Source organism: Aspergillus clavatus, genomic scaffold (assembly GCF_000002715.2).
Source record: "Aspergillus clavatus NRRL 1 1099423829802 genomic scaffold, whole genome shotgun sequence".
NCBI classification, from domain to species: Eukaryota; Fungi; Ascomycota; class Eurotiomycetes; order Eurotiales; family Aspergillaceae; genus Aspergillus; species Aspergillus clavatus.
The window spans coordinates 953,016-967,822 of NW_001517097.1; the positions used below are offsets into that span (position 1 = coordinate 953,016).

At 50.0% G+C, this 14,807-nt stretch overlaps 5 protein-coding genes and 1 non-coding gene across 6 annotated transcripts, besides 4 other annotated features; 5 read left to right on the forward strand and 1 right to left on the reverse strand.

The window, feature by feature from the left end:
* Nucleotides 1-1,323: 1,323 nt before the first annotated feature.
* Nucleotides 1,324-2,311, forward strand: ACLA_036600 (SH3 domain-containing protein; the record flags this gene model as incomplete). The annotated part of the gene is made up of 4 exons (XM_001270881.1): nt 1,324-1,386; nt 1,488-1,914; nt 1,970-2,197; nt 2,256-2,311. 4 exons carry the CDS (start codon nt 1,324-1,326, stop codon nt 2,309-2,311), a joined length of 774 nt encoding a protein of 257 aa, XP_001270882.1.
* Nucleotides 1,707-1,757: a microsatellite.
* Nucleotides 1,722-1,756: a microsatellite.
* A 27-nt stretch (nt 2,312-2,338) lies between the features above and the next one.
* Nucleotides 2,339-2,369: a microsatellite.
* A 224-nt stretch (nt 2,370-2,593) lies between these two features.
* ACLA_036610 lies at nt 2,594-2,696 on the forward strand. The gene has a single exon. It is a non-coding gene; the product is annotated as a tRNA-Met (tRNA).
* A 600-nt stretch (nt 2,697-3,296) lies between these two features.
* On the forward strand, nt 3,297-3,827 carry mbf1 (multiprotein-bridging factor 1; the record flags this gene model as incomplete). The annotated part of the gene is made up of 2 exons (XM_001270882.1): nt 3,297-3,455; nt 3,519-3,827. 2 exons carry the CDS (start codon nt 3,297-3,299, stop codon nt 3,825-3,827), a joined length of 468 nt encoding a protein of 155 aa, XP_001270883.1.
* A 1,358-nt stretch (nt 3,828-5,185) lies between these two features.
* tif34 (translation initiation factor eIF3 subunit i) lies at nt 5,186-6,406 on the reverse strand (the record flags this gene model as incomplete). Its single annotated transcript, XM_001270883.1, has 4 exons — nt 5,186-5,545; nt 5,606-5,722; nt 5,778-6,296; nt 6,380-6,406. The coding sequence occupies 4 exons, from the start codon at nt 6,404-6,406 to the stop codon at nt 5,186-5,188; spliced, it is 1,023 nt and encodes a 340-aa protein (XP_001270884.1).
* Nucleotides 6,407-7,335: 929 nt separating this feature from the next.
* ACLA_036640 (C-1-tetrahydrofolate synthase) lies at nt 7,336-10,440 on the forward strand (the record flags this gene model as incomplete). The annotated part of the gene is made up of 5 exons (XM_001270884.1): nt 7,336-7,459; nt 7,523-7,543; nt 7,599-7,636; nt 7,699-10,226; nt 10,332-10,440. 5 exons carry the CDS (start codon nt 7,336-7,338, stop codon nt 10,438-10,440), a joined length of 2,820 nt encoding a protein of 939 aa, XP_001270885.1.
* A 1,805-nt stretch (nt 10,441-12,245) lies between these two features.
* On the forward strand, nt 12,246-14,374 carry ACLA_036650 (NADP-dependent isocitrate dehydrogenase; the record flags this gene model as incomplete). Its single annotated transcript, XM_001270885.1, has 8 exons — nt 12,246-12,308; nt 12,633-12,682; nt 12,898-12,931; nt 12,987-13,125; nt 13,184-13,220; nt 13,279-13,775; nt 13,834-14,251; nt 14,353-14,374. 8 exons carry the CDS (start codon nt 12,246-12,248, stop codon nt 14,372-14,374), a joined length of 1,260 nt encoding a protein of 419 aa, XP_001270886.1.
* Nucleotides 14,290-14,317: a microsatellite.
* Nucleotides 14,375-14,807: the final 433 nt, after the last annotated feature.

The following is a 14,807-nucleotide window of genomic DNA, read 5'->3' on the forward strand; positions in this document are numbered from 1 at the left end:
AATTTGCCTTGTTGGGACCTGAGTTCATTTGAGGTGCTGTCTCTCAGGTTCCGATATGCTTCACGAGCATCAATTAATCTGGAATCAAGTTAACTGGAACGATCTATAGCTCTCTGGAGTAAATGTAATGTCTTTCCCTGTATGCCTCACCTTGATTTGAAAGTACTTTCATGATGCAAGTCTTTGTTCCTACAATAACGTATTTGTGATACTTTCATAGCGTTATAAGGCAGAGATTGATAGGGTCATGTCTTCTTGGATATATATCATCCCATGGCGTTCAATCCTTGTCATGAGCGTTTGTAGGTAGGATAAAAATAGGCAAAAGACATGAAGCCCTCCAACGTCTTCATGATATGCACTTCGAGAGCGAGAGAAACAAGAGGAATAGAGGAGTAACGACTTGGTTAATATTCGCGCTGGTGGGGCCAGCAGCCAGATAGTACAGACTACAGTGTACATAAGGACAACTAGAATGCGGACCGCCAGCCACAACCCCAGATGATCGTCAGGCCCTATGAACATGTCTGATTGGTAACCTGCCTCAGCTTGATGCTCATATCATATATTCATGATTCATGTATTTTTTGATGCTGTTCATAAGCGACTCCTGCGACCAGTAATTCATTTGATCACTTATTCGTCCACGCCGACGCCAACCCTTTTAGCAAAAAGACAACAGTTCCCCTGTTGACCCTGAGTCGTAGGATCCACCTTCCTTAGGCAACCAGATATCTTCCATCCCAGGTATCAGCATTGCTTCATAGAACAATCCATAGTATATGATTAGTATTTAGTATCACTATTTATATTCCTCATCCTGTTTTAGCTTTGCAATTCCATAGTAGATTGCTCGCCAGTTCTATACTGTTTTGTAGCTGTTAGCATAACACAGAACATTATCTGCATTACTTGGATAAAACGCCCGACTTGGCAGGACATTATGGCATCTGTTTTGCGCCCATGCTCTCACCACTCCAAGAGGTTGGAGCAGCAGTACTCAAAGAAGAAAACATTAACGACCAAATAGAAGACTTGGTGAACCATCATAGCTCTAACAATAATATAAGAATTATCTAGCAACTGGGAAAACAATATCAAACTGCCAAGCCTCAGTCAATTTGTGGCTCTGTTCGGTTCCATCCCCTCCCGGGCTCAGCCTGAGATGTTCCTAAGACATGTTATGACTTAGTACCAGTGTAGTGACCAAGTACATTTTCCTGTCCTAAACGTTTAATCCAACGACGAAACTCCCTTTCCTTTTCATCCTTTCATCCTCCATATCCCCTCCTTTCCCTCCTGGTTTATCAGATTCGCTCCACCATGGCGACTCAAAATAGCTTGCTGAACGCCATGAGCAACCGTTCGCTCCGCACTATCCGATCGGTAAGATACTCTTTCCATCTTAACTGCCTGCGACGGTCTATTCGCCCCTCTGCGTTTTCTAAATCAATGCAAATATCCGCAAACTTACTGATGCATCCTAGGAACTCGAATTTCTCGCAGATGCTTCGGTCATCACACCTCAGCAACTCTCGTCGATTCTGGCTCAGTTGCCTAAACAGGGTCCCTCTCAAACAGCCTCCCCAGTACCTCAACCACAACAGCATCAGCCGGTTGTCGCCCAGTCTCAACCTCCTCCAGCGCCGTATACTCCTCCAACATCCCAATTTGCCAACAGTTCATTGAACGAGAAGTCTGCTCTGCAGCAGCAGCAGCAGCAACAACAACAACAACAACAACAACAACAACAACAATACCCTACCCCATCCGTTCCTCCCCCCGCCTATCCACAAGCCGCGCCGGTGTTGTCCATCGCTTCGGCACTCTATGCATACACTCCAACAGATGCCGGTGACCTGGCTCTACAGCCACACGATCGTGTCCAAGTTCTCGAGCACATGAATGCGGACTGTAAGTTTAATTATTGGGTCCTCGAAGATTTAAACGCCCTTGCTAAAGACTACAGGGTGGCGTGGACGCAACGAACGCACCAACCTCGAAGGTATCTTCCCTCGCAGCTACGTAAACGTGATCGAAGAAAAGGGACTGTCGTCGCCTCCTCCGGGTTCCACGAGTTACGGCAACATGCCTCTTGAGGTGAGCCAGGGGGATCCAAACGCTCCTGATGGCAAGCGGCCTGGCAGCAAGTTCGAGGAACAAGGCAAGAAGTTTGGCAAGAAGATGGGCAATGCCGGTACGTAGACGTTGGCGTCTTGTGAGATGTGTCCAGGGGTCACTAACCTCTCATCTAGCTATCTTCGGTGCCGGTGCTACTATCGGTTCCAACATTGTGAATAGCATCTTCTAATCTCGATTGAGCCCACGAAATTTCGGCTCTTGTGATTTCTTCTTGTGATTTCTTCTTGTTGGGTTCATGGGACGGCGTTCGGACGGTTTCTTCGGGTTGTTATCAACACTACTATTTGTTAATGAGTATTGCAAAAAATCTGATCTCTTTCATGCATTGTTATTATTAAGATCTGAACACCACGCATCGACGGCACGCTGTCCTTCGCATAGCCAGCGATGATCCTATCCGGGGTTCTCCATTGTTCTTGTTTTCCTTGTAGGCATTGGGTGCTTTATAGCCGCCTCTGTGGGGTAGTTGGTTATCCCGTGAGTCTCATACTTCATGAGCGGAAGTTCACTTCTGTGATATCTCAAGGTCAGGAGTTCGATCCTCCTCGGAGGCAAGCCAATGGCTCTGCTTTTTTTTTTTTTTGATTACTTCACTTTTTCCCTCACCTTTGTACTTGTCATGCCTTATGTCTGGGTGGTTCATATGGGCTGAGGTTATGTATGCCCTGCTAATTTTATGCAGTGGCGTTGAGATCCATATTGGACGCTTGTCATGCAGTATCAATTGACCATTTTGTACCGTACTATCTATCTATCGTATGTCTTCATCTACCCAAATGTAATCACGATGTCTTAATTACGCAAGGGAAGCATCTGCCATTATTCTCCAAGATGGTATACGAAAAATATCTCATCATTCCAATGCTGTTGTGGCTGATGTAAGGAAGATTGGTTTGGCCAGATAGGGACTCCGAATGATGTCAGGAACACTAGTCCCCGAGTGGACTAGCGCCTGACTCCCCTCCAATGCCCGCCGCTCAAGGCTCGAGAAGCTTCTGTGTCATCGATATAAATTCGGTGGCCCTGCGACTTTCTCCTTTTCAAGTCACAACCTCACGCGATCCACCCTTTCCGCCACCCTCGACTCTACCCTCTCCCATCACCATCCGCGCCGTCACATACCTCCACGACCATCTCTACTACAATCCTACAAAATGAGTGAAGGATGGGATTCCGTTACCCGCATTGGCACCAAGCACCGTGCCGGTGCTGCTCCACGTGAGACCGTTGTTAAGGGCAAGAGCGCCTTGAACGCTGCGCAGCGCCAGGGTCTCATCATCGGAACTGAGAAGAAATACGCCACTGGTAATGCTGTATGTGCTGAACTCAAGCCCCTTCTCCATTTTTCAAGAGAAGTTAGGACTGACCGTTTCCAGGCCGCAAGATCAGGTGCCCCCGAAGGTCAACATCTGACAAAGGTCGACCGCAGCGATGATATCGTCAAGCCCAAGACCGTCGGTCTCCAGGTTGCGGACGCCATCAAGAAGCGCAGAACCGAGGAGGGCTACAAGATGACACAGAAGGAGCTCGCCACCAAGTGCAACACCACCATCACAATCGTCCAGGACTTCGAGCGGGGTACAGCTGCGCCGGACCAGAAGGTCCTGAGCGCCATGGAGCGTGTGCTCAACATCAAGCTCAGAGGCGCAGATATCGGGAAAGAGAAGTTCCCCAAGAAGAAGTAAACTGTCGGGGGTGAGCCTGCGCCGTTTACTTGGGGAGGATCTACCAATCTCAAGTTTGATGTTTTTCTTTCCTTTCTTTTTTTTTATGTCATGATACGACCCTTCTTCATTCAATGAGAACCCTTGTCTTTTTTTTTTATCTTTTCGTTTCTGCTGGTCGGAAGAGCGCTGGGCTGGCATTGAAATGGTTTACAGTCACGGCATAAAAATACCTCATGCTTCGATGCATTCCGGGATTTTCTGAGTTCTACCGCAGACTTGGCTTCTTTCCAGAACATGAGTCGTATAGACTAGTCGCAACAGATATCTGATATTGGGGTTTCTACACGAACTCAGTATCAGTCCTGCCATACCTCTATGGGTTTGTCATGGCACATGGAGCAGACTCGAGATATCGTAGCACAATTGAGATAATACACAAACTACGGAGTGCCAACATACTACTTCGCTTCGCCGGTGGCAAAGTACCATTCATTCAAAGCTTGCAACCTAGACCTCTATCCTGCGAAATCCGTAAGAAGACCGAGGTGGCGAACTGGTATTCTGGTTACTGTGGCTATTCCGAGGTTGAACAACTTTTTGAGTTTCCGATTCAAAGCTTGGCTGGTATGGTCTTTGAGCAGTGCTAATGTGGGCTAGAGTGGTATCCGTAGTCACTGGCTGGCTAGGTGATCAGGTATGTATCTATGTAAAGGGGTAACGGGCTTGAAGTTAGATTAAAGTACGCTGGGTATACAAGCAGTTTGCAGATCTGGGAGACTTCATAGGTCTATATGAACGGCCTACTGTGACAGTCATACTGTGAGACTCAATTCGGGGTACGTGTGAAAATTAGCGAGGATTGGACTATACGGTATGTAGGTAGGACTGATTCCAGGGAAGACGAATAGGGAGGCTTGATAGTATGTATGCGCTGCAATATCGATCTTCGAGCTATAGGTTTGTTTCGAGCCAAAATTCCCTTCCTATGACACGGTAAAAGACTGTGTTAAAACGGACATGATCATACTGAGCAAGCTAATGTGATATTGACGACGGGAGTATACTGTATACAAGCCCGATTTCCAGGGGAATATAGACATCGAAGGCAAACGGACGGGAAGAAACAAAAAGGGGCGATTCTTTTTGATTAAGATGACAGGAAGAAAGACGAAAGGGAAAATAAATGTACCAACTCCGTGATGAAATGAGGAAAATCATGCCCTGTATTTGACCCCGCCAGATTCTTCTACCGTTTCCGCCGCGCCTGGCTTTTTTCCCTTTTCTTTTATTGAAAAAAAGAGTTTCATCTCATGACTCATACAGATGATGCATGACTGTGTGAAAAAAATCAAAAGGCTCTGGATATCACCCGCTTTCTACTTTCTCAGCTGCTCCCTCTCGACCTCGTACATGAAATCAAAGTAAGGCTTATCGAAGTGGTGCACACGGACGTAACCGTCCTCACCACCGGAGGCGTACGCTGTGCCGTTGGGGTGAACGTCGACGGTGTTCAGAGGACCGAAGTGACCCTTGACACGGCCAATCTCGTCCTCGAAAACCTTGTGGTAGAAACGGGCCTCGAATTTACCCTGGCGAGCCGAGGTGGTTGTGACATCCATAGCGGCCTGACCACCACCGAGAATAACGAAATCCTTCTTGGGTGTGATGGTGGCGCTGTTGAGGGGGGTATCGGCAACGTAGGTCTTGAGGATGGCGAGGTTACGGGAAGAGATGAGCTAGAAACCTTGTTAGACAGTGTGCAAGCGAAAAGCGAGCTGGACCGAGCAGAGACGCACCTTGGCCGACTTGTCTTTCGAGGCTGTGATGAAGCAAGTGCGGTCTTGAGAGAACTGTATGTCGTTGATCTGGTGATCGAACTCGTGCGCCTGGACGTTTTCCAGCTGCTCACCGGTCTGTGGGTCAATCAGCATGGTAGTCCTCATACTAAGGAATAAGAGATGTCCGCACCTTTCCATCATATTGGCTGACGCTGCCGTCTTCGTGTCCAGCAATGATGTACTTGCCCAGGTAACTCCAGCCAGCCACGGTGGCCTTGCTCTCCGAGCAGGTGATGCGCAAGCTAGGCTCTTCCGCCTGGTTCTCCAAATCTTCACCCTGACCGTTTCCGTAGTTGATATCGAACACGGCGATTGTGCCGAGGAAACCCATACGCTTTTCCGTCACAGCCAGCAGCTTGCTTCCATCGGGACTGAATGCGACGCGCTTGACGGCGGTAGGGAAATCCCAAACCTTCACGCACTCGCCAGTCTTCACGTTCCATAGTCGCACAGTGTTGTCTGCCGAACCGGTTGCCAGGAGAACTGTGTTGGGGCTGACATCGACCGTCCAGATGGCACCCTGGTGGCCAGTGTAGGTACCAAGTCGCTCGCCGTTGGCCGACCACCAGGCACATACAACCTTATCCTTCGACACGGAGAACAAAAGGTCGCCATCACGGTTGAACTTGATCTGGTTGAGGGACCGTTCCTGTAGTAGCGATAAAATATCAGTAACCACGTCTTCCATGCAGGAAAGAAGATCTTGATGGACTTAAAGAGGGCAAAACGCACATGGCCCGAGAGCAAGATAGGCCTCATATTGAAGGAGGCGGAACGATATCTGAGTCGAAAAACAGATAGCTAAAATCAAATCTATATCCTCCGCGATAGGAGTTGTCCAGAACCTGTGATATAGAGGCGGGGATGCTGGGTGGGCTGTCTTCGTCGGCGTCGTCGACTAATTATTCTTAGTGAATTTGATCGCACAGTTCAGTCAGGGCGTTGCGCGCCAAGACTTTTGCCTATTCGAGGCTGTTTGTCCGATAAGCAAACAGTGTCGGAAATGTAGATAATCCGTTGAATGCCTGAGTGCCTGACCGATAAGGCAAGCATGCACCAGCCCTAATCGGAGCCAATGTTGGAACCCTGCATCTTACGTAACCTAACTAACTACTCCTCGCCGTGCCAAATATCCCCATGTGATGATCCGGCCGGAAAACTGCGAAAGTGACTCAAGAATGCGATAAAATTCTCAGAGTAAATTCAGAGGAAATGAAATCATTTCGATATTATTGATCAATTCGGTTTTCCCTTCTTCAATTACTCCCTTATATTCATTTTTTTGTATTACTACCTACTTATTATAGAGTATAGACGTACGTTCTCTGGTCTCCTTTCGTTGTTGGACCTGAGGCAACCAATCGCTTTCCCGACGGAATTCTCTTATCGCGTCGTCCCGAGGGCCGCTATCAAAAGGCCCCAAAAAGAAGCAATTGATGCCATTTCCTCCCGCCCGTTCGGCGACATTACCCCGCTGCGCTGGACATGCAAAGCTCTCCTCTCGTCATTCTTGCTCCCAGCGTTACTCTTCTTACATCTCATCTACTTTGACCTCGCCTGTCCTTAGAACTTCTCGACAGCGCTCCATCGGACTTGTGGTGGACTTTCCCGGTCATTGTCGACCAGCTTTGAGGACTTTTCCGACATCACCACTTTCCCGCCGTCTGTTCTCCGAAACAAAAAAAGCAATGGCTGCGACGAAGATTGATGGCACGGCCATTGCTAAGAGCATTCGCGAGGGATTGAAAGCGGAAATTACGAAGATTCAAGAGTCAAATCCCCGTTTCAAGCCCAGTTTGGTCATTTTTCAGGGTATGTATGGCCGAACTCGATGTTTGAGGTCATCCGGAGAGACTAACATTGCTCTGCTTTTAGTTGGCAACAGATCGGATTCCAGTAAGTGTTGCATTGGCTGCGCCTATAATTGGTTAGGAGTCTAATATCGCTCAAGGCACATATGTGCGCATGAAATTGAAGGCCGCCGAAGAGGTATGCACCTGGTCTCCATACTCTCACTAAATGAGTATTCGACTGACATTCTGGGACCAAAGGCAAATATCCTCTGCAAGATCATCAACTTCCCTGAGTCGATCACGCAACCCGAGATAATCCAGGAGATTACGAAGGCAAACAATGACCCCTCAGTGCACGGCATTCTCGTTCAGCTCCCTCTCCCAAGCCACTTGTCCGAGCACGCAGTCACCTCGGCCGTTGCCGATGAGAAAGATGTTGACGGTTTTGGGGCTGTCAATATCGGAGAGTTGGCCAAACGAGGTGGCCATCCCCTCTTCGTTCCTTGCACCCCCTTGGCCGTGATGGATCTGTTGAAGGCCAGCGGCGTGGACCCCGCGGGCAAGGAGGCAGTGGTTCTTGGTCGTAGTGACATCGTCGGTAGCCCTGTCAGCTATCTTTTGAAGAACGCCGACGCAACAGTGACTGTCTGCCACTCCAAGACTCCTGACATCCCCCGCATCGTGAAGAATGCGGATATCGTCGTTGCGGCCATTGGAAAACCGGAATTCGTCAAGGGCGAATGGTTGAAGCCTGGCGCCGTCGTTATTGACGTTGGTATCAACTACAAGCCTGACGCTTCGAAGAAGTCTGGTCAGAGACTCGTCGGAGATGTCGACTATGAATCCGCCGTTGAGGTGGCTTCGCAGATCACTCCCGTGCCTGGCGGTGTCGGTCCCATGACAGTCGCCATGCTTCTGAAGAACGTGATCGCTTCGGCTAAGGCATATTTTGAGAAGCAGAAGGACAGACACGTTACTCCGCTACCTCTCAAGCTTGTTCAGCCTGTTCCTTCCGACATTGCCATCTCCCGGGCTCAGTACCCCAAGCCTATCACTCAGGTCGCCTCGGAGGTGGGCATTGCCCCCCACGAATTGGAACCCTATGGCCACACCAAGGGCAAGGTCAGTCTGAGCGTCCTGGACCGCCTGTCTCACCGTCGTAACGGCCGATATATCTTGGTTTGTGGTATTACCCCTACACCTCTGGGAGAAGGCAAATCGACGACTACTATTGGTCTTACTCAAGCTCTCGGTGCGCATTTGAACAGAATTGCTTTTGCCAATGTTCGGCAGCCGAGCCAGGGCCCTACCTTTGGAATTAAGGGTGGTGCTGCTGGCGGAGGTTACAGCCAGGTCATTCCCATGGACGAGTTCAACCTGCATCTGACGGGTGATATTCACGCGATCACTGCGGCCAACAACCTTTTGGCCGCAGCTATTGAGACTCGCATGTTCCACGAGGCGACTCAGAAGGATTCTGCTCTTTTCAATAGGCTGGTCCCTGTGAAGAAGGGCAAGCGGGAATTCCAGCCTATCATGTTCAGGAGACTCAAGAAGCTGGGTATCACCAAGACTGATCCCAATGAGCTCACCGAGGAAGAGATTCGCCGATTCGCGCGTCTTGATATCGATCCTTCCACCATAACCTGGCGTCGTGTGCTGGATGTCAACGATCGACACCTTCGTGGCATTACAGTCGGCCAGGCCCCTACTGAGAAGGGCTTGTCACGTGAGACTGGCTTTGACATCTCGGTGGCCAGCGAGTGTATGGCCATCTTGGCGCTGAGCAACAGCCTTGAGGACATGCGTGAGAGACTGGGGCGGATGGTTGTTGCAACTTCCAAGAGCGGCGATCCCGTTACTTGCGACGATATCGGCGCTGGCGGCGCGCTGGCGGCCCTCATGAAGGATGCCATCAAGCCCAATCTGATGCAGAGCTTGGAGGGCACGCCTGTGCTCGTCCATGCCGGGCCCTTTGCTAACATCAGTATCGGCGCCAGTTCTATCATTGCTGACAAATTGGCATTGAAGCTTGCCGGTACTGAACCCGATGAGGATCATGAGGCTAATACTGGTTTTGTGGTGACAGAGGCTGGTTTCGACTTCACCATGGGTGGTGAGCGCTTCTTCAACATCAAGTGCCGGTCGTCTGGCCTCTCTCCCGACTGTGTGGTCATCGTTGCCACTGTCCGGGCTCTGAAGGTTCATGGTGGCGGTCCTGAAATTAAGCCCGGCGCCGCGTTGCACGAGGTTTACCGCACTGAGAACACTGAGATCCTCCGCCAGGGCTGTGTTAACCTGCGGAAGCACATCCAGAACGCCAAGCACTATGGTGTTCCTGTGGTTGTGGCTATTAACCAGTTTGAGACGGACACGGAAGCCGAGATCGCCATCATCCGTGAGGAGGCCATTGCCGCGGGTGCCGAGGATGCGATCCCCGCAAACCACTGGGCCGAAGGAGGTGCTGGCGCTGTGGATCTGGCCAAGGGAGTTCTGGCGGCTAGCTCCAAGCCCAAGGACTTCAAGCTCCTGTATGATCTGGAGGGCAGCATCCAGGAGCGCATAGAGAGCATCGGAAAGATCATGTATGGGGCGGAGAAGGTCGAGTTTAGCGAGTTGGCGCAGAAGAAGGTCGACACCTACACCGCGCAAGGTTTCGCCAACCTTCCGATCTGCATTGCCAAGACCCAGTACTCTCTGAGTCACGATCCTGCTCTGAAGGGCGCACCGACGGGATTCACAGTCCCCATCCGTGACGTTCGACTAGCGGTTGGAGGTGGATATCTGTAAGTGCCTTTTTCGTTTTTTCTCCCCCATCTGGGGTTCCTCGTTCCAGGCTCCTCAGCTCCTAGCAAATCAGACAGCTAACCGATGGATGAACCACTTCACAGGTACGCTCTTGCGGCGGACATTCAGACCATCCCCGGATTGCCGACTGCTCCGGGATACCTGAATGTGGATATTGACACCGAAACCGGGGAGATTGATGGTTTGTTCTAGGCTGATGATCTCATCCCAACATCATCTGGTCATTTCTCTTGTTTCTTTTTCATTTTCAAAAATTCATAATCCTCAACGTGATACCATATCTAGAAGTGTTTTTTTACATATTTAATTCAACATTCAACATCTACAAGCGTGACGATATCGGAATGGTGTTTGTGATTACTTGTATTCAGAGGGATTTGGTGCGCGGAGTTGGACCCAAGCTCCCCGGTCACGGGGCTTAGTAGTCGGGCCTAGTGGTATGGAGTAGCAGTCTGCAGGTTGGAGACTTGAATCGATCGCCATGATTCACTCGGATAATTCTCATTGTTATGAAGTACTTCCTCGAATCTCTCACCGTAGCTCTTACTTACATCTCTCTCCCACTGAACCCAGATTTTCAGAGATCCGCATATAGGCGACTTCGGTGGATGGATCCTCGCTTTCTGGCGGTACAATACATCCACATTACATACGCACCCCGTACTCGTACATCTGCTGGTTGCCGCGGGAAACAGCGGCTAAATGGGTTAAGAGGCTGGAGAACTGCGAGGGTGTAGTTACTAGTTAGAGTACCTTCAGGGTACAGACTACAGACAGACTCACAGAAAAGTAGGATACAAATAACATTCAGGTCGCCACGCTTTCGACAATTCGGAGTTAAAAGAGGGAGTCAGTTCCGTCTGAGACAATAATATAGTTATCAATCAGAACATTAGTTTGATTTATTTTATTGTCTCGAAGAAAAGATCCGATAATTCTCATCGCAAATCCGCACGGTAGACTGAAATGTCCGGCTTCGGCGCTGGGAGCGGAGTCCCCAGTCGTGCTAAGAAAAAAAGGTCAAGAAAATCAGTAAATTAAAGTCAATCAAGAGAGGGAACAACAGGTCAAACAGACAGTCAAATCAGTCATAAATATCAATCTGTATCTATCATCCGGGCAAAGGCTTTTTTTTTCCCTGTTGGAATCAAACATCTCTTCTCTTCCTCTTCCTCTTCTTCCTTCTGTTCCAGCTGTCTGCTACAACAGATACATAGTCTTCCTCTGGTCATCACCAACTCACTCCACCAGAACATCCCCCCTCCATATTCTCCCTCCTTAAGCAATTTTCCGGGTGGTCCGTTCTGCCCCGTTGCTTGCCCCCAGAAAAGAATTATCCAACGAGTGAGACTCTGCGAGCGAGAGATAGTAGTTTAAAGTAAGTCCAGTCCAGTTTCCTGCATCATCTTTCTCCGGCTTGACGGCAGCTTCCGACTCCACCGTCCTCCTTCCAGCCGAGCCTCTTCTCTGTTATTCCCTCGGGTACTCCAAAGTCGCAAGTTTACCCCCGGACGCTTGGCTGATTGTCTGTTCCGGCTATAGCATACCCTCACGTCCTTTCCCCGTCGAAGCCGCAGTGGAAGTACCGATTTGCGACTCCGTTTGGGCAACCCGACTAAATATCCGCAATCACATAATCGCTCATCTCCAATAGGACGGAGAAGACCAGACAGCGCAACGAAACGCAAGAGCGATTTCTTCCCAGTTTCCCTATCCCAGGCCCTTTCTGCGACGATATGGCTTCCCTCCGGTTCAGTTCGGCTTTTGCGCGACGTTCCCTCTTTGCCTCTGCCGCTCCTCGCTCTGCCCCTCTCTCTTCCTCCGCTGTTCGCTTCCCTTCCCTTTCTTCTTCTACTTCTTCTGTCTCTCTGTCTTCCTCTTCTTCCTTCTCTACCTCTGCTGCTGTAGCCCGTCCTCAGCGTACTCTTGCTTCCTCGTCCTTGCTATCTCTGCCCCGTCTCTCTGCTTCACCCCGCTGGTCCGGACAATCGCGCACCATGGCCACCGAAGGTACTAAGATCAAGGTCAAGAACCCAGTCGTCGAGCTGGACGGTGATGAGGTAGGCTCTTGTGCTTCTCTTCTTGTAACATCTTTTATACCAGGCTCTCTCGTCGGATTTGAAATTTGAATTCGATCTGCAGACCAGATGCCTTCCCCCCGCCTCCTTTTATACGTGTCTGTCACAAGCGTGTCGGATACCGCATTTTCGTCATGGGCTGCGAAAACGCGGGGAAAAACGGCGGGCAATGCCTGTTGTGCCTGGGCATCCTATCAATCATCCCGATGATCATTGACTCATCTGGCCCCCCCCCTCTCGTCTCAATTCAAGTCGTTGATTCTCCATGATCTGGGCTGACCATTGTTCTGTTGGTACTTTTTTTAGATGACCCGTATCATCTGGCAGGAAATCAAAGAAAAAGTAAGTTGCCCCTTGTCCCTCCACTACCCCGGCAGCCCTATATGCATGCGGGCCGTTGCTCTCCGAATCCTTTGGATCTATCATATTCTTGTCCCGTACTGCCTTCGAGCTTAAGACTTTATGACTGACTCAATTGTCTCTTCATAGTTGATCCTTCCGTAAGTCATGCTGTTGACTCATCACGTTCGTCGAGGGGCCATTGAAATACGGACTAACGCTGCTGGACCAGTTACCTTGACATTGATCTCAAGTACTACGACTTGGTATGAACATACATGGGTCTATAGCAGTGAGAGACATCTACTAATCATTTCCTAGGGTATTGAGTACCGTGACCAGACCGATGACAAGGTCACCGTCGACGCTGCTGAGGCCATCAAGAAGTATGGTGTTGGTGTCAAGTGTGCTACCATCACTCCCGATGAGGCTCGTGTTGAGGAGTTCAAGCTGAAGAAGAGTAAGCTTAACAATAGGCTTTGCGCTGTGGAATCTGTAATTGACCGTTTCCTTTACAGTGTGGCTCTCTCCCAACGGTACCATCAGAAACATCCTGTATGTTGTCCCCAAGTCATCTGTTACTCTGGAAATTTGACGCTTATTGTCTTCCCAGTGGTGGAACCGTGTTCCGTGAACCCATTGTCATCGACCGTATCCCCCGTCTTGTTCCCGGATGGACCAAGCCCATCATCATTGGCCGTCACGCCTTTGGTGATCAGTACCGTGCTGCCGACCGTGTCATCCCTGGCCCCGGCAAGCTCGAGCTGGTCTACACTCCCAAGGGCGGCGAGCCCGAGTCGATCACCGTCTACGACTTCCCCGGCGGTGGTGTTGCTCAGACTCAGTACAACACTGACGAGTCCATTCGCGGCTTCGCCCACTCCAGCTTCCAGATGGCCCTGATGAAGGGACTTCCTCTGTACATGAGCACCAAGAATACCATCCTCAAGAGATACGATGGCCGCTTCAAGGACATCTTCCAGGAGATCTATGAGGCCGACTACCAGAAGGAATTCGAGGCTAAGGGCATCTGGTACGAGCACCGTCTCATCGATGACATGGTTGCCCAGATGATTAAGAGCGAGGGCGGTTTCGTTATGGCTCTGAAGAGTATGTTTCCCGATTGTTTTCTCTCTAAACTATCTTTTTGCTAATTAGGGGTTTGTAGACTATGACGGTGACGTTCAGTCTGATATCGTCGCTCAGGGCTTCGGCTCCCTTGGTCTGATGACCTCCACTCTCACCACCCCTACCGGTGAGGCCTTTGAGTCCGAGGCTGCCCACGGCACGGTCACCCGTCACTACCGTGAGCACCAGAAGGGCCGTGAGACCTCCACCAACCCTATTGCCTCGATCTTTGCCTGGACCCGTGGCCTGATCCAGCGTGGTAAGCTCGACGAGACCCCCGACGTTGTTGCCTTCGCCGAGGAGCTTGAGCGTGCTTGCATTGATGTTGTCAATGACGGCGTTATGACCAAGGATCTGGCCCTGGCCTGCGGCCGCAAGGATCGTGAGGCTTGGGTTACCACCAAGGAGTACATGGCTGCTGTTGAGCGCCAACTCAAGTCCAACCTCAAGGCCCGACTGTAAGCGCGTTGATTTATTTTCCATCTTCTCCTCTTAACTTTTCTTTTCTTTTCTTTTTTTTTTTTGTTTGAGATGACTGTACTTAAAATACCATTTTCAGCATGAGGGCTTTTCTGGAATAGCCGCAGTATAAAATTCTTTGGATAGATCGAAATTTTTTTTGGTTACGTGACGGGCTATGCCGATTTCATTGTCTTTAGGTTGCTCTTGTGAAAACATATTTCATCCAAGGTTGCCCCACGGTCTGAGCCTTCAAAACTGGCGAGCTGCAGAGGTCTCTTACTGTCCTCTGCCCAATGCGGCGATCCTGAGTTCCAAAAGTCTTCGACTGGAATGTAGGGAAGGGATGCTGTCACCGCTCCAGTCCACCACTCTCCCCACCTTCAGTCTGAAACCAGCCATCCTCCGATTGCTGGTTCGGAATTCATATCCGTGGATCGATGTCCGATGCTGCCTGGTTCAATCCTATAGATATTGACGTACCATGGCGTACGAGGTTGCTGATAAGTGGTCCAGTTGCGATAGAGTTCTGGCGACCTGTGTACTGACACAGTA